The 17500-nt window shown below is 51.1% G+C and overlaps 1 protein-coding gene across 1 annotated transcript in view; it reads left to right on the top strand.

The window, feature by feature from the left end:
- LOC144953841 (calcium/calmodulin-dependent protein kinase type II subunit delta-like) overlaps positions 1 to 17500 on the top strand; it is a 40476-nt gene that overhangs the window by 9896 nt on the left and 13080 nt on the right. The window contains exons 5-6 of the mRNA XM_078884496.1: positions 5638 to 5683; positions 6555 to 6689. Coding sequence (XP_078740622.1) covers positions 5638 to 5683; positions 6555 to 6689 — 181 coding nt within the window. The remainder of the gene's footprint in view (positions 1 to 5637; positions 5684 to 6554; positions 6690 to 17500) is intronic.

Below are 17500 nucleotides of genomic sequence, written 5' to 3'. Positions count from 1 at the left end.
CTGCAGCTGTTCTAACTCCGCAGCTGTTCTAGCTCCACAGCTGTTCTAGCTCCACAGCTGTTCTAGCTCCACAGCTGTTCTAATTCCACAGCCGTTCTAACTCCACAGCTGTTCTAACTCCACAGCTGTTCTAACTCCACAGCCGTTCTAACTCCACAGCTGTTCTAACTCCGCAGCTGTTCTAACTCCGCAGCCGTTCTAGCTCCACAGCTGTTCTAACTCCACAGCTGTTCTAACTCCACAGCTGTTCTAACTCCACAGCTGTTCTAACTCCGCAGCTGTTCTAACTCCACAGCCGTTCTAACTCCACAGCCGTTCTAACTCCGCAGCTGTTCTAACTCCACAGCTGTTCTAACTCCGCAGCTGTTCTAACTCCGCAGCTGTTCTAACTCCACAGCTGTTCTAACTCCGCAGCCGTTCTAACTCCGCAGCTGTTCTAACTCCACAGCTGTTCTAACTCCGCAGCTGTTCTAGCTCCGCAGCTGTTCTAGCTCCGCAGCTGTTCTAACTCCGCAGCTGTTCTAACTCCACAGCTGTTCTAGCTCCACAGCTGTTCTAACTCCACAGCTGTTCTAACTCCGCAGCTGTTCTAGCTCCACAGCTGTTCTAGCTCCACAGCTGTTCTAACTCCACAGCTGTTCTAGCTCCACAGCTGTTCTAGCTCCACAGCTGTTCTAGCTCCACAGCTGTTCTAGCTCCACAGCTGTTCTAGCTCCACAGCTGTTCTAGCTCCACAGCTGTTCTAGCTCCACAGCTGTTCTAACTCCACAGCTGTTCTAGCTCCACAGCTGTTCTAGCTCCACAGCTGTTCTAACTCCACAGCCGTTCTAACTTCACAGCCGTTCTAACTCCACAGCTGTTCTAGCTCCACAGCTGTTCTAGCTCCACAGCTGTTCTAGCTCCACAGCTGTTCTAACTCCACAGCTGTTCTAGCTCCACAGCTGTTCTAGCTCCACAGCTGTTCTAACTCCACAGCCGTTCTAACTTCACAGCCGTTCTAACTCCACAGCTGTTCTAGCTCCACAGCTGTTCTAGCTCCACAGCTGTTCTAACTCCGCAGCTGTTCTAACTCCGCAGCCGTTCTAACTTCACAGCCGTTCTAACTTCACAGCCGTTCTAACTCCACAGCCGTTCTAACTTCGCAGCCGTTCTAACTCCACAGCCGTTCTAACTTCACAGCCGTTCTAACTCCGCAGCTGTTCTAGCTCCACAGCTGTTCTAACTCCGCAGCTGTTCTAACTCCACAGCTGTTCTAACTCCGCAGCTGTTCTAACTCCACAGCTGTTCTAGCTCCACAGCTGTTCTAACTCCGCAGCTGTTCTAACTCCACAGCTGTTCTAACTCCACAGCTGTTCTAACTCCACAGCTGTTCTAACTCCGCAGCTGTTCTAACTCCACAGCTGTTCTAACTCCACAGCTGTTCTAACTCCGCAGCTGTTCTAACTCCGCAGCTGTTCTAACTCCACAGCTGTTCTAGCTCCACAGCTGTTCTAACTCCACAGCTGTTCTAACTCCACAGCTGTTCTAACTCCGCAGCTGTTCTAACTCCACAGCTGTTCTAACTCCACAGCTGTTCTAACTCCACAGCTGTTCTAACTCCGCAGCTGTTCTAACTCCACAGCTGTTCTAACTCCACAGCTGTTCTAACTCCGCAGCTGTTCTAACTCCGCAGCTGTTCTAACTCCACAGCTGTTCTAGCTCCACAGCTGTTCTAACTCCACAGCTGTTCTAACTCACCAAAGCTGTTCTAACTCCACAGCTGTTCTAACTCCGCAGCTGTTCTAACTCCGCAGCTGTTCTAACTCCACAGCTGTTCTAACTCCACAGCTGTTCTAACTCCGCAGCTGTTCTAACTCACCAGCTGTTCTAACTCCACAGCTGTTCTAACTCCACAGCTGTTCTAACTCCACAGCTGTTCTAACTCCGCAGCTGTTCTAACTCCACAGCTGTTCTAACTCCGCAGCTGTTCTAACTCCGCAGCTGTTCTAACTCCACAGCTGGTCTAGCTCCACAGCTGTTCTAACTCCACAGCTGTTCTAACTCCGCAGCTGTTCTAACTCACCAGCTGTTCTAACTCCACAGCTGTTCTAACTCTGCAGCTGTTCTAACTCCACAGCTGTTCTAACTCCACAGCTGTTCTAACTCCACAGCTGTTCTAACTCCGCAGCTGTTCTAACTCCACAGCTGTTCTAACTCCACAGCTGTTCTAACTCCACAGCTGTTCTAACTCCGCAGCTGTTCTAACTCACCAGCTGTTCTAACTCCGCAGCTGTTCTAACTCCGCAGCTGTTCTAACTCCACAGCTGTTCTAACTCCGCAGCTGTTCTAACTACACAGCTGTTCTAACTCCGCAGCTGTTCTAACTCCATAGCTGTTCTAACTCCGCAGCTGTTCTAACTCCACAGCTGTTCTAACTCCGCAGCTGTTCTAACTCCACAGCTGTTCTAGCTCCACAGCTGTTCTAACTCCGCAGCTGTTCTAACTCCACAGCTGTTCTAACTCCGCAGCTGTTCTAACTCCACAGCTGTTCTAACTCCACAGCTGTTCTAACTCCACAGCTGTTCTAACTCCGCAGCTGTTCTAACTCCACAGCTGTTCTAACTCCACAGCTGTTCTAACTCCGCAGCTGTTCTAACTCCGCAGCTGTTCTAACTCCACAGCTGTTCTAGCTCCACAGCTGTTCTAACTCCACAGCTGTTCTAACTCACCAAAGCTGTTCTAACTCCACAGCTGTTCTAACTCCGCAGCTGTTCTAACTCCGCAGCTGTTCTAACTCCACAGCTGTTCTAACTCCACAGCTGTTCTAACTCCGCAGCTGTTCTAACTCACCAGCTGTTCTAACTCCACAGCTGTTCTAACTCCACAGCTGTTCTAACTCCACAGCTGTTCTAACTCCGCAGCTGTTCTAACTCCACAGCTGTTCTAACTCCGCAGCTGTTCTAACTCCGCAGCTGTTCTAACTCCACAGCTGGTCTAGCTCCACAGCTGTTCTAACTCCACAGCTGTTCTAACTCCGCAGCTGTTCTAACTCACCAGCTGTTCTAACTCCACAGCTGTTCTAACTCTGCAGCTGTTCTAACTCCACAGCTGTTCTAACTCCACAGCTGTTCTAACTCCACAGCTGTTCTAACTCCGCAGCTGTTCTAACTCCACAGCTGTTCTAACTCCACAGCTGTTCTAACTCCACAGCTGTTCTAACTCCGCAGCTGTTCTAACTCACCAGCTGTTCTAACTCCGCAGCTGTTCTAACTCCGCAGCTGTTCTAACTCCACAGCTGTTCTAACTCCGCAGCTGTTCTAACTACACAGCTGTTCTAACTCCGCAGCTGTTCTAACTCCATAGCTGTTCTAACTCCACAGCTGTTCTAACTCCGCAGCTGTTCTAACTCCACAGCTGTTCTAACTCCACAGCTGTTCTAACTACACAGCTGTTCTAACTCCGCAGCTGTTCTAACTACACAGCTGTTCTAACTCCACAGCTGTTCTAACTCCGCAGCTGTTCTAACTACACAGCTGTTCTAACTCCACAGCTGTTCTAACTCCGCAGCTGTTCTAACTCCACAGCTGTTCTAACTCCGCAGCTGTTCTAACTACACAGCTGTTCTAACTCCACAGCTGTTCTAACTCCGCAGCTGTTCTAACTACACAGCTGTTCTAACTACACAGCTGTTCTAGCTCCACAGCTGTTCTAACTCCGCAGCTGTTCTAACTCCACAGCTGTTCTAACTCCACAGCTGTTCTAACTCCGCAGCTGTTCTAACTCCACAGCTGTTCTAACTCCACAGCTGTTCTAACTACACAGCTGTTCTAACTCCACAGCTGTTCTAACTCACCAGCTGTTCTAACTCCACAGCTGTTCTAACTCCGCAGCTGTTCTAGCTCCACAGCTGTTCTAACTCCACAGCTGTTCTAACTCACCACAGCTGTTCTAACTCCACAGCTGTTCTAACTCCACAGCTGTTCTAACTCCACAGCTGTTCTAACTCCACAGCTGTTCTAACTCCGCAGCTGTTCTAACTCACCACAGCTGTTCTAACTCCACAGCTGTTCTAACTCCACAGCTGTTCTAACTCCGCAGCTGTTCTAACTCCACAGCTGTTCTAGCTCCACAGCTGTTCTAACTCCACAGCTGTTCTAACTACACAGCTGTTCTAACTACACAGCTGTTCTAACTCCGCAGCTGTTCTAACTCCACAGCTGTTCTAACTCCACAGCTGTTCTAACTCCACAGCTGTTCTAACTACACAGCTGTTCTAGCTCCACAGCTGTTCTAGCTCCACAGCTGTTCTAACTCCACAGCTGTTCTAACTCCACAGCTGTTCTAACTCTGCAGCTGTTCTAACTCCACAGCTGTTCTAACTCCACAGCTGTTCTAACTCACCAGCTGTTCTAACTCCGCAGCTGTTCTAACTCCACAGCTGTTCTAACTCACCAGCTGTTCTAACTCCACAGCTGTTCTAACTCACCACAGCTGTTCTAGCTCCACAGCTGTTCTAACTCACCACAGCTGTTCTAACTCACCACAGCTGTTCTAACTCCACAGCTGTTCTAACTCACCACAGCTGTTCTAACTCACCACAGCTGTTCTAACTCCACAGCTGTTCTAACTCCACAGCTGTTCTAACTCACCACAGCTGTTCTAACTCCACAGCTGTTCTAACTCACCACAGCTGTTCTAACTCCACAGCTGTTCTAACTCACCACAGCTGTTCTAACTCCGCAGCTGTTCTAACTCTGCAGCTGTTCTAACTCACCAGCTGTTCTAACTCCACAGCTGTTCTAACTCCGCAGCTGTTCTAACTCCACAGCTGTTCTAACTCCACAGCTGTTCTAACTCCACAGCTGTTCTAACTCCGCAGCTGTTCTAGCTCCACAGCTGTTCTAACTCCACAGCTGTTCTAACTCCACAGCTGTTCTAACTCCGCAGCTGTTCTAACTCCGCAGCTGTTCTAGCTCCACAGCTGTTCTAACTCCACAGCTGTTCTAACTCCACAGCTGTTCTAGCTCCACAGCTGTTCTAACTCACTCGGTGAGAGGGAGAGTTGAGATTTAGACTCCTCCTGATGTTGATGTTGTTGTTGTTGTTGTTGATGTTGATGATGTTGTTGATGTTGTTGATGATGTTGGTGATCTTGTTGATGTTGATGTTGTTGATGATGTTGATGTTGATGTTGTTGATGTTGATGTTGTTGATATTGTCGATGTTGTTGATGTTGATGTTGTTGATGTTGATGTTGTTGATGTTGTTGATGTTGTTAATGATGTTGTTGTTGATGTTGATGTTGTTGTTGTTGTTGATATTGTCGATGTTGTTGATGTTGATGTTGTTGATGTTGATGTTGTTGATGTTGTTAATGATGTTGTTGTTGATGTTGATGTTGTTGTTGATGTTGTTGTTGTTGTTGATATTGTCGATGTTGTTGATGTTGATGTTGTTGATGTTGATGTTGATGATGTTGTTGATGTTGTTGATGTTGTTGATGTTGTTGTTGATGTTGTTGTTGATGTTGTTGATGTTGTTGTTGATGTTGTTGTTGATGTTGTTGATGTTCTTGATGATGATGTTGTTGTTGTTAATGTTGTTGATGATGAAGTTGATGTTGTTGTTGTTGTTGTTTCATTCTTCGTCTGCCCACAGGGATCCTCCGACATCAGCACGACGGGCGAAGACGATGACATCAGAGGTAGGAGCCTCCAGAGACAAAGACAAAGGGCCCCCAGGTAGCCTCTTGCAGGGCTGTGGGGGCAAGTGCAATTACACACACACAGACAGACACACAGACACACACAGACAGACACACACACAGACATAGACACACACAGACACACACACACAGACAGACACACACAGAGACACAGACAGACACACACACACAGACAGACACATTTAGGCTGGCCTGCCTACGATCCATCCTGGGTTTAACCTGCAGGCCGGAATGTGTGAGGAGCTCACAAATCCTCGAAACATCTGGACAAAGTCCCATCGGTGAGCTCCTCCGGCAGGCAAGGCTGCGTTGGCTGGGTCATGTAGCCCGCATGCCCAGCCACCGCATGCCTAGACAGCTTTTGTTCGGCCGGATCGAGGGGGCTAAACGGGCGCGGCACGGGCTAGAGAGGAGATGGAGTGATGTGGTACAGGAGGACGTGGAGCTGAGTGGACTTGCCGATGACTGGTACCAGCGGTGTCAAGATCGGCCTCAGTGGAGGAGGCTCGTGAAGGACGCTACTGGGCAGTTGGAGGCAGTCGCCCTCCAACAACAACGGAGGGCGGAGGAGCGACGCTCACAACAACGAGCGGAGCGCCGGGTGGCTAAAGCACAGCAAGTTGGCACAGTAGGGGGCATAGGTGGTGCATCAGCCAGTCATCTCGGTCATCTCGGTCAGTCGACCCGTGGCACCTGCTGGGTCTGCCCCGTGACCTCCTGCCAGCGGGCGTTCGACACTTCACGTGGTAGCCTCAGGGTGCACTTGGCCTGGCACAAGCGTCGTGGTGACGTCACCGCCACTTAGTGGGGAATGGCGGTTGTTGTTGTTGTTGTCTGTGATTGGCCAAAGTGATGAAGCGATCCAAGACCGTCATTGGCCTGTGGAATCCGATGGGCGTGGCCTCGCAGACCCCAGCCAATCAGAGCGTGGCGACGGCCGTGGCTCCGCCCCCGACTCCAGCCAGCAAAGCTGAAGACGCAAATTGTGAGTTCCAAAATGACTCCCGGTGTCACATTATACACTACACTATACACTACACTATACAATATACACTACACTACACTATACACTACACTATACAATATACACTACACTACACACTACACTATACACCAGAGGTGGGACAAAGTCATTGTTATGCAAGTCCAAGTCGAGTCGCAAGTCATCAAATTCATGACTCGAGTCTGACTCGAGTCCAAGTCACATGACTCGAGTCCACACCTCTGCTATACACTACTACACTACATTATACACTACACTATACACTACACACTACACTATACTCTATACACTACTACACTACACTATACACTACACACTACTATACTACTCTACACATTACACACTACACTACACTACAACACTACACTACACTCTACACGCTACACGTGGTGTCACCCGCACGCTATTATTGAAGGTGGAGGAGTTACCAGCCCCACTTTGTGCCAAATCGATGGGGACATTTCACGCGAACGCTGAGTCTCGTGTGGTTTCAGCGGTTTTGTTAATTAACTTCACGTTCGTTGCTTGCCGTGGTCAAATGTTGCAATCGAAAGTGAGTCCGCTTACCGTTTTCCACTCAATTCCAAGTTTTTTTCGACGGTTTTGTTATTTTAATTTACTCTCGTGCGTTCTCCGTGGTCAAATGTTGCAATCGAAAGTGAGTCCGCTTACCGTTGTCCACTCAATTGCAAGTTCCGCACACCTACTCAGAGATCCGGTGACAATGCATTGCCCGCGTCGAGATCGGCATCGACACATCAATTGATTCGCTACTTTAAAGCATCTTCTTGGTTCTTTCGGTAAAGTCGTCACGTAGAAGGGAAATAATAAAATGATAAAAATGAAACACAATAAAACAATTCTCACGACGTTTCGGCCGCAACGCAAGCAGCCGTCCTCAGGTGAAGAATGAAACAGCACCAAGCTTGGAGCGTATATTTAAGTTGGGTTGGAGGGGGAAGAAGGGCGCCTTGACAAAATTATTTGCATATCAAGAGGCATTATGCAGGATTAGCAGCATCAAAGGGAGGGGATATGGGAAATGCAGGTGTGTGATTAGTGCTACTCATGCCCGTGCATTATGCAGGATTAGCAGCATCACAGGGAGGGGATATGGGAAATGCAGGTGTGTGATTAGTGCTACTGATGCCCGTGCATTATGCAGGATTAGCCGCATCAAAGGGAGGGGATATGGGAAATGCAGGTGTGTGATTAGTGCTACTCATGCCCGTGCATTATGCAGGATTAGCATCATCACAGGGAGGGGATACGGGAAATGCAGGTGTGTGATTAGTGCTACTGATGCCCGTGCATTATGCAGGATTAGCAGCATCACAGGGAGGGGATATGGGAAATGCAGGTGTGTGATTAGTGCTACTCATGCCCGTGCATTATGCAGGATTAGCATCATCACAGGGAGGGGATATGGGAAATGCAGGTGTGTGATTAGTGCTACTCATGCCCGTGCATCATGCAGGATTAGCAGCATCACAGGGAGGGATACTGGAAATGCAGGTGTGTGATTAGTGCTACTGATGCCCGTGCATTATGCAGGATTAGCAGCATCAAAGGGAGGGGATATGGGAAATGCAGGTGTGTGATTAGTGCTACTCATGCCCGTGCATGATGCAGGATTAGCAGCATCACAGGGAGGGGATATGGGAAATGCAGGTGTGGGATTAGTGCTACTCATGCCCGTGCATTATGCAGGATTAGCAGCATCAAAGGGAGGGGATATGGGAAATGCAGGTGTGTGATTAGTGCTACTCATGCCCGTGCATTATGCAGGATTAGCAGCGTCATAGGGAGGGGATATGGGAAATGCAGGTGTGTGATTAGTGCTACTCATGCCCGTGCATTATGCAGGATTAGCAGCATCATAGGGAGGGCATATGGGAAATGCAGGTGTGTGATTAGTGCTACTCATGCCCGTGCATTATGCAGGATTAGCAGCATCACAGGGAGGGGGTAAGGGTAGCATTAACAAAGGGAAGGAATGTTAATAGTATGTAGCTGCAGTTACTAAACCACCACGTAAAAAAAAAACTAAAGTATAAACTACATAGTATCGTCAGTATACTAAATATACTCTGCAATAAGCTGAGCTACTGACGGTAAGTGATACATTACAATTCTACGTCGCAAACAATTTAATATGCTTCCAGCTAAACTTTATTATCTTACATCACACGTGTCAAACCCAACATTAAATTATATTACTATACACACTCTATACCTTCGACTATAATGTTACCCTAAGTATTATTCTACCCACCCTACTGTATACCACACTGCTGTATATTCACTATACAATTACGATACTTTTTCGATTTAAAGCTTTCGTGACTGCAGGGATTCATCTTCTTGGTTCTTTCGGTAAAGTCACGTAGAAGGGAAGTAATAAAATAATAAAAATAAAACATAATAAAACAATTCTCACGACGTTTCGGCCACAACGCAAGCAGCCGTCCTCAGGCGGTAAAGTCACGTCGCCTGAGGATGGCTGCTTGCGTTGTGGCCGAAACGTCGTGAGAATTGTTTTATTATGTTTTATTTTTATTATTTATTACTTCCCTTCTACGTGACTTTACCGAAAGAACCAAGAAGAATTACGATACTGTATATTACCTTATGCACCGCATCAAACACTACAATTTTATACTATTTATACAATCTGCTGCTATACACTATACCATGTCATCAATTGACATTTTGTGTGCACGCGGTCTCCCTAAGCTCTCGAATCGCCTGCTTCGTGTGAGTTAGTCACAGAAGTCATCAATGAATTGGAGTCAGCGTTGATGTGTCAGCATAGAAGCGTTGTTTAAGAAAACAAAAAACTTTTCTTTAAGGAGTTTATTTAACTTTTGCCGTGGTCAAATCTTGGATTTGAACTTTTCGTGACTGCAAGGATTCATACTCTTTTCGGTTCTTTTCGGTAAAGTCACGTAGGCAAAAATAATAAGTAATAAAATAAAAAATTATAATGAATGAAAATAACTCAATTGATTTAATTGAGGTATTTTCATGTATTATTAGTTAGTGTATAGTGAGAGGGGGGAGAGAGAGAGGGGGTAGAGAGAGGGGGTAGAGAGAGGGGGTAGAGAGAGAGGGGGTAGAGAGAGAGGGGGTAGAGAGAGAGGGGGTAGAGAGAGAGGGGGTAGAGAGAGAGGGGGTAGAGAGAGGGGTAGAGAGAGGGGGTAGAGAGAGAGGGGGTAGAGAGAGAGGGGGTAGAGAGAGAGGGGGTAGAGAGAGAGGGGGTAGAGAGAGAGGGGGTAGAGAGAGAGGGGGAGAGAGAGGGGGTAGAGAGAGAGGGGGTAGAGAGAGAGGGGGTAGAGAGAGGGGGTAGAGAGAGGGGGGTAGAGAGAGAGGGGGTAGAGAGAGAGGGGGTAGAGAGAGGGGGGGTAGAGAGAGGGGGTAGAGAGAGAGGGGGTAGAGAGAGAGGGGGTAGAGAGAGGGGGGGTAGAGAGAGAGGGGGTAGAGAGAGAGGGGGTAGAGAGAGAGGGGGTAGAGAGAGAGAGAGGGGGTGGAGAGAGGGGGTAGAGAGAGAGAGAGGGGGTGGAGAGAGGGGGTAGAGAGAGAGAGGGGGTAGAGAGAGGGGGTAGAGAGAGAGAGGGGGTAGAGAGAGGGGGGGTAGAGAGAGGGGGTAGAGAGAGAGAGAGGGGGTGGAGAGAGGGGGTAGAGAGAGAGAGAGGGGGTGGAGAGAGGGGGTAGAGAGAGAGAGAGGGGGTGGAGAGAGGGGGTAGAGAGAGGGGGTAGAGAGAGAGAGGGGGTAGAGAGAGGGGGGGGGGTAGAGAGAGAGGGGGTAGAGAGAGAGGGGGTAGAGAGAGAGGGGATAGAGAGAGAGGGGGTAGAGAGAGGGGGTAGAGAGAGAGGGGGTAGAGAGAGAGGGGGTGGAGAGAGGGGGTAGAGAGAGAGGGGGTGGAGAGAAGGGGTAGAGAGAGGGGGTAGAGAGAGAGGGGGTGGAGAGAGGGGGTAGAGAGAGAGGGGGTAGAGAGAGGGGGTAGAGAGAGGGGGTAGAGAGAGGGGGGTAGAGAGAGAGGGGGTAGAGAGAGAGGGGGTAGAGAGAGGGGGGTAGAGAGAGAGGGGGTAGAGAGAGGGGGGTAGAGAGAGAGGGGGTAGAGAGAGGGGGGGTAGAGAGAGAGGGGGTAGAGAGAGAGGGAGTAGAGAGAGAGGGGGTAGAGAGAGAGGGGGTAGAGAGAGGGGGGGTAGAGAGAGAGGGGGTAGAGAGAGAGGGGGTAGAGAGAGGGGGTAGAGAGAGGGGGTAGAGAGAGGGGGTAGAGAGAGAGGGGGTAGAGAGAGAGGGGGTAGAGAGAGAGGGGGTAGAGAGAGAGGGGGTAGAGAGAGAGGGGGCAGAGAGAGAGGGGGTAGAGAGAGAGGGGGTAGAGAGAGGGGGTAGAGAGAGGGGGGGTAGAGAGAGGGGGTAGAGAGAGAGGGGGTAGAGAGAGAGGGGGGTAGAGAGAGGGGGGTAGAGAGAGAGGGGGTAGAGAGGGGGTAGAGAGAGAGGGGGTAGAGAGAGAGGGGGTAGAGAGAGAGGGGGTAGAGAGAGAGGGGGTAGAGAGAGAGGGGGTAGAGAGAGAGGGGGTAGAGAGAGAGGGGGTAGAGAGAGAGGGGGTAGAGAGAGAGGGGGTAGAGAGAGAGGGGGTAGAGAGAGAGGGGGTAGAGAGAGGGGGGGTAGAGAGAGAGAGGGGGTAGAGAGAGAGGGGGTAGAGAGAGGGGGTAGAGAGAGGGGGGGTAGAGAGAGGGGGTAGAGAGAGAGGGGGTAGAGAGGGGGGGGGGGTAGAGAGAGGGGGGGGTAGAGAGAGGGGGTAGAGAGAGAGGGGGTAGAGAGAGAGGGGGTAGAGAGAGAGGGGGTAGAGAGAGAGGGGGTAGAGAGAGAGGGGGTAGAGAGAGGGGGGGGGGTAGAGAGAGGGGGTAGAGAGAGAGGGGGTAGAGAGAGAGGGGGTAGAGAGAGGGGGTAGAGAGAGGGGGGGTAGAGAGAGGGGGTAGAGAGAGAGGGGGTAGAGAGAGAGGGGGTAGAGAGAGAGGGGGTAGAGAGAGGGGGGTAGAGAGAGGGGGTAGAGAGAGAGGGGGTAGAGAGAGAGGGGGTAGAGAGAGGGGGGTAGAGAGAGAGGGGGTAGAGAGAGAGGGGGTAGAGAGAGAGGGGGTAGAGAGAGAGGGGGTAGAGAGAGGGGGGGGGGTAGAGAGAGGGGGTAGAGAGAGAGGGGGTAGAGAGAGAGGGGGTAGAGAGAGGGGGTAGACAGAGGGGGGGTAGAGAGAGGGGGTAGAGAGAGAGGGGGTAGAGAGAGAGGGGGTAGAGAGAGGGGGGTAGAGAGAGGGGGTAGAGAGAGAGGGGGTAGAGAGAGAGGGGGTAGAGAGAGGGGGGTAGAGAGAGAGGGGGTAGAGAGAGAGGGGGTAGAGAGAGAGGGGGTAGAGAGAGAGGGGGTAGAGAGAGAGGGGGTAGAGAGAGAGGGGGTAGAGAGAGAGGGGGTAGAGAGAGGGGGGAGTGTGGGGGGTGTGTGAATGGTCACAGATTCCACCACCATCACCACCACCGCCTCTTTGACTCGCCGGGTTATTTCTGGAAGCCAATTCGGGGCCCGGGGACTCTGGTCTGGACGGCCCTCTCCTTACATACTTGGGGAGGGAGGGGAGGGGAGGGAGGGGAGGAGAGGAGAGGGAGTGGAGGGAAGGAGGGAGGGGAGGGGGAGGCAGGAGAGGGAGGGGAGGGGGGAGGGGAGAGGGAGTGGAGGGAGTGGAGGGAGGGAGGAGAGGGAGGGGAGGGAGTGGAGGGAGGGAGGGAGGAGAGGGAGGGGAGGGAAGGGGAGGGGGGAGATGGAGGGAGGGGAGGGAAGGGGAGGGGGGAGATGGAGGAAGGGGAGGGAGGAGAGGGAGTGGAGGGGAGGGAGGGGAGGGGGGAGGGGAGGGAGGGGAGGGGGGAGGAGAGGGAGGAGAGGGAGTGGAGGGAGGGAGTGGAGCGGAGGGAGGGAGGGAGTGAGGGAGGGAGGAGAGGGAGGGGAGGGAAGGAGGGAGGGGAGGGGGAGGGGAGGCAGGAGAGGGAGGGGAGGGGGGAGGGGAGAGAGGAGAGGGAGGAGAGGGAGGGGAGGCAGGGAAGTGAGGGGATGGAGGGAGGGGAGGGGAGAGATGGAGGAAGGGGAGGGAGTGGAGGGAGGGAGCGGAGGGAGGGAGGAGAGGGAGGGGAGGGAAGGAGGGAGGGGAGGGGGAGGGGAGGCAGGAGAGGAAGGGGAGGGGGGAGGGGAGAGAGGAGAGGGAGGAGAGGGAGGGAGGCAGGGAGGTGAGGGGATGGAGGGAGGGGAGGAGAGGGGAGGGGAGGGGAGGGGGGAGATGGAGGAAGGGGAGGGAGGGTTGGGGGAGGAGAGGGAGGGGAGGGGGGAGGAGAGGGAGGGGAGGGGGAGGGGAGGGATGGGGGGGATGGAGGGGAGGCAGGAGAGGAAGGGGAGGGGGGAGGGGAGAGAGGAGAGGGAGGAGAGGGAGGGAGGCAGGGAGGTGAGGGGATGGAGGGAGGGGAGGAGAGGGGAGGGGAGGGGAGGGGGGAGATGGAGGAAGGGGAGGGAGGGTTGGGGGAGGAGAGGGAGGGGAGGGGGGAGGAGAGGGAGGGGAGGGGGAGGGGAGGGATGGGGGGGATGGAGGGGAGGGATGGAGGGAGTGGAGGGAGGGATGGGTGGAGGGGTTGGAGAGAGGGAGTGGAGGGGAGGCAGCTTCCTCGGCTTGGGGTGACACCCGATACGTCGGGCAGGGTGTGGGTGTGCACTGGCGCCTTGCGGCAGCCTGGGTTCGATTGCAGACTCGGGTGGAATTTGGTGTGAGTGTGTGTCACTGTGTGTGTAGTGTGTCTGTGTGTGTGTGTGTCTGTGTATGTAGTGTGTGTGTGTCACTGTGTATGTAGTGTGTCTGTGTGTGTGTGTGTCTGTGTATGTAGTGTGTGTGTGTCACTGTGTATGTAGTGTGTGTGTCACTGTGTGTGTGTGTGTGTGTCACTGTGTATGTAGTGTGTGTGTGTCACTGTGTATGTAGTGTGTGTGTCACTGTGTATGTAGTGTGTGTGTCACTGTGTGTGTGTGTGTCACTGTGTATGTAGTGTGTGTGTCACTGTGTATGTAGTGTGTGTGTCACTGTGTGTGTGTGTGTGTGTCACTGTGTGTGTAGTGTGTGTGTCACTGTGTGTGTAGTGTGTGTGTCACTGTGTGTGTGTGTGTGTCACTGTGTATGTAGTGTGTGTGTGTCACTGTGTATGTAGTGTGTGTGTCACTGTGTATGTAGTGTGTGTGTCACTGTGTGTGTGTGTGTGTGTCACTGTGTATGTAGTGTGTGTGTGTCACTGTGTATGTAGTGTGTGTGTCACTGTGTATGTAGTGTGTGTGTGTCACTGTGTATGTAGTGTGTGTGTGTCACTGTGTATGTAGTGTGTGTGTGTCACTGTGTATGTAGTGTGTGTGTGTCTGTGTGTATGTAGTGTGTGTGTGTGTGTCACTGTGTATGTAGTGTGTGTGTGTCACTGTGTATGTAGTGTGTGTGTGTCTGTGTGTATGTAGTGTGTGTGTGTGTGTCACTGTGTATGTAGTGTGTGTGTGTCACTGTGTGTGTAGTGTGTGTGTGTCACTGTGTATGTAGTGTGTGTGTGTGTCTGTGTGTGTGTGTGTCACTGTGTATGTAGTGTGTGTGTGTGTCACTGTGTATGTAGTGTGTGTGTGTCACTGTGTATGTAGTGTGTGTGTGTCTGTGTATGTAGTGTGTGTGTGTCACTGTGTATGTAGTGTGTGTGTGTCACTGTGTATGTAGTGTGTGTGTGTCACTGTGTATGTAGTGTGTGTGTGTCACTGTGTATGTAGTGTGTGTGTGTCACTGTGTATGTAGTGTGTGTGTCACTGTGTATGTAGTGTGTGTGTGTCTGTGTGTGTGTGTCTGTGTATGTAGTGTGTGTGTGTCTGTGTATGTAGTGTGTGTGTCACTGTGTATGTAGTGTGTGTGTGTCACTGTGTATGTAGTGTGTGTGTGTCTGTGTGTATGTAGTGTGTGTGTGTCACTGTGTATGTAGTGTGTGTGTCACTGTGTATGTAGTGTGTGTGTGTGTCACTGTGTATGTAGTGTGTGTGTGTGTCACTGTGTATGTAGTGTGTGTGTGTGTCACTGTGTATGTAGTGTGTGTGTGTCACTGTGTATGTAGTGTGTGTGTGTCACTGTGTATGTAGTGTGTGTGTCACTGTGTATGTAGTGTGTGTGTGTCTGTGTGTGTGTGTGTCACTGTGTATGTAGTGTGTGTGTGTCACTGTGTATGTAGTGTGTGTGTGTCACTGTGTATGTAGTGTGTGTGTGTCACTGTGTATGTAGTGTGTGTGTCACTGTGTATGTAGTGTGTGTGTGTGTCTGTGTGTGTGTGTGTGTGTGTCACTGTGTATGTAGTGTGTGTGTGTCAATGTGTATGTAGTGCGTGTGTGTCACTGTGTATGTAGTGTGTGTGTGTCACTGTGTATGTAGTGTGTGTGTGTCACTGTGTATGTAGTGTGTGTGTGTCACTGTGTATGTAGTGTGTGTGTGTCACTGTGTATGTAGTGTGTGTGTGTGTCACTGTGTATGTAGTGTGTGTGTGTGTCACTGTGTATGTAGTGTGTGTGTGTGTCACTGTGTATGTAGTGTGTGTGTGTGTCACTGTGTATGTAGTGTGTGTGTCACTGTGTATGTAGTGTGTGTGTCACTGTGTATGTAGTGTGTGTGTGTGTCTGTGTGTATGTAGTGTGTGTGTGTCACTGTGTATGTAGTGTGTGTGTCACTGTGTATGTAGTGTGTGTGTGTCACTGTGTATGTAGTGTGTGTGTCACTGTGTATGTAGTGTGTGTGTGTGTCACTGTGTATGTAGTGTGTGTGTGTGTCTGTGTGTGTGTCTGTGTATGTAGTGTGTGTGTGTGTCTGTGTGTGTGTCTGTGTATGTAGTGTGTGTGTGTGTCACTGTGTATGTAGTGTGTGTGTGTCACTGTGTATGTAGTGTGTGTGTGTCTGTGTGTGTAGTGTGTGTGTGTGTCTGTGTATGTAGTGTGTGTGTCACTGTGTATGTAGTGTGTGTGTGTCACTGTGTATGTAGTGTGTGTGTGTCACTGTGTATGTAGTGTGTGTGTGTGTCTGTGTGTGTAGTGTGTGTGTGTGTCTGTGTATGTAGTGTGTGTGTGTCACTGTGTATGTAGTGTGTGTGTGTGTGTCACTGTGTATGTAGTGTGTGTGTGTCACTGTGTATGTAGTGTGTGTGTGTCACTGTGTATGTAGTGTGTGTGTGTGTCACTGTGTGTGTAGTGTGTGTGTGTGTCACTGTGTATGTAGTGTGTGTGTGTCACTGTGTATGTAGTGTGTGTGTGTGTGTCACTGTGTATGTAGTGTGTGTGTGTCACTGTGTATGTAGTGTGTGTGTGTCACTGTGTATGTAGTGTGTGTGTGTCACTGTGTATGTAGTGTGTGTGTGTCACTGTGTATGTAGTGTGTGTGTGTCACTGTGTATGTAGTGTGTGTGTGTGTCTGTCTGTGTGTGTGTCTGTGTGTATGTAGTGTGTGTGTGTGTCTGTGTGTGTGTGTGTCACTGTGTATGTAGTGTGTGTGTGTCACTGTGTATGTAGTGTGTGTGTGTCACTGTGTATGTAGTGTGTGTGTCACTGTGTATGTAGTGTGTGTGTGTCACTGTGTATGTAGTGTGTGTGTTAGTGGTATGTGTGTGTGTGTGGGGAGCGGTGGTGCAGTGGTTAGCGCGCTGCGCTACGAACCTGGCGACCCGGGTTCGATTCCCGCTCACGGCCAACACCAGTGACGATTATCTGAACCGGTCCTGGGCCTCCCCTAGGTCGACTCAGCCTCAAATGAGTACCTGGTTCGGTGTGTAAACATCGCCACTAGGGAGACAAAGGCGGCCGGGCGTGGTGCTGGCCACCCACCCCCTCGTGTGCCGTTCCGGCCTTCATAGGTGCTCGCTAACAGCACTTGCCCCTACAGTCTGTTAAGGCTACACGGGGGATCTTTGTCTTTGTAGGGTGTGTATGTGTATGTGTGTCTGTCTGTGTCTGTCTGTGTCTGTCTGTCTATCTGTGTGTGTCTGTCTGTGTGTGTCTGTGTGTGTATGTGTAGTGTGTGTGTATGAATGTGTATGTGTGTGTGTGTTTTCCGGCATCGGCGCATCCACACAACATCGTGGATGCGTGCCGGGTCCAAGCAAGAACATCTGCTGGACTACATAGTGACGGACCAGCGGATGCGAGCCCATGTCCTTGACACCAGGACCTACCGTGGAGCTGATCTGCCCTCTGACCATCGACTAGTCATCTGTAAGATGCGCCTGCCATTCTTCCACTCCGGTGGTGGGTGTAGACCCAGGACCCCATTCCAACCTAAGATGGCCTGGTCTCAGCTAGCTGATGAAAGTTGCAAGCGAGAATTCCATCGTCGCTTGCGGCTGGGGTTGGCATCGTCCCCCACTCCTCCTGATGTCGAGGGTAAATGGGCGAGGTTTAAGACTGTGACTCATGCAGCTGCAATGGCTGCTTTGGGTACGCGGTCCAGACCTCCCCAGAGACCCTGGCTTTGCTCTGAGGTTCGGAGAGCCGTGAGGCGCTGCAAGGATGGGTGGTGGTCGCGGGTTGCTGAGGAGATGGAGTCTGCCTCAATGGCCCGCGATCACAAATCGCTCTTTTATTCAATCAAAAAAGTAACCTGCAGCGCCACACCTATTACCATCATTAGGGTAAAGAAGGGTGATCCAATCTCCGACCCCCAGGAACAGGTTTGCAGATTTGCTGAGCATTTCTGTGAGGTCCTGGGGA

Source organism: Lampetra fluviatilis (genome assembly GCF_964198595.1).
Source record: "Lampetra fluviatilis chromosome 45 unlocalized genomic scaffold, kcLamFluv1.1 SUPER_45_unloc_3, whole genome shotgun sequence".
Lineage (NCBI taxonomy): Eukaryota > Metazoa > Chordata > Hyperoartia > Petromyzontiformes > Petromyzontidae > Lampetra > Lampetra fluviatilis.
Note: the sequence above shows the minus strand (reverse complement) of the source record. Positions and strands in the feature narration are given on the sequence as shown.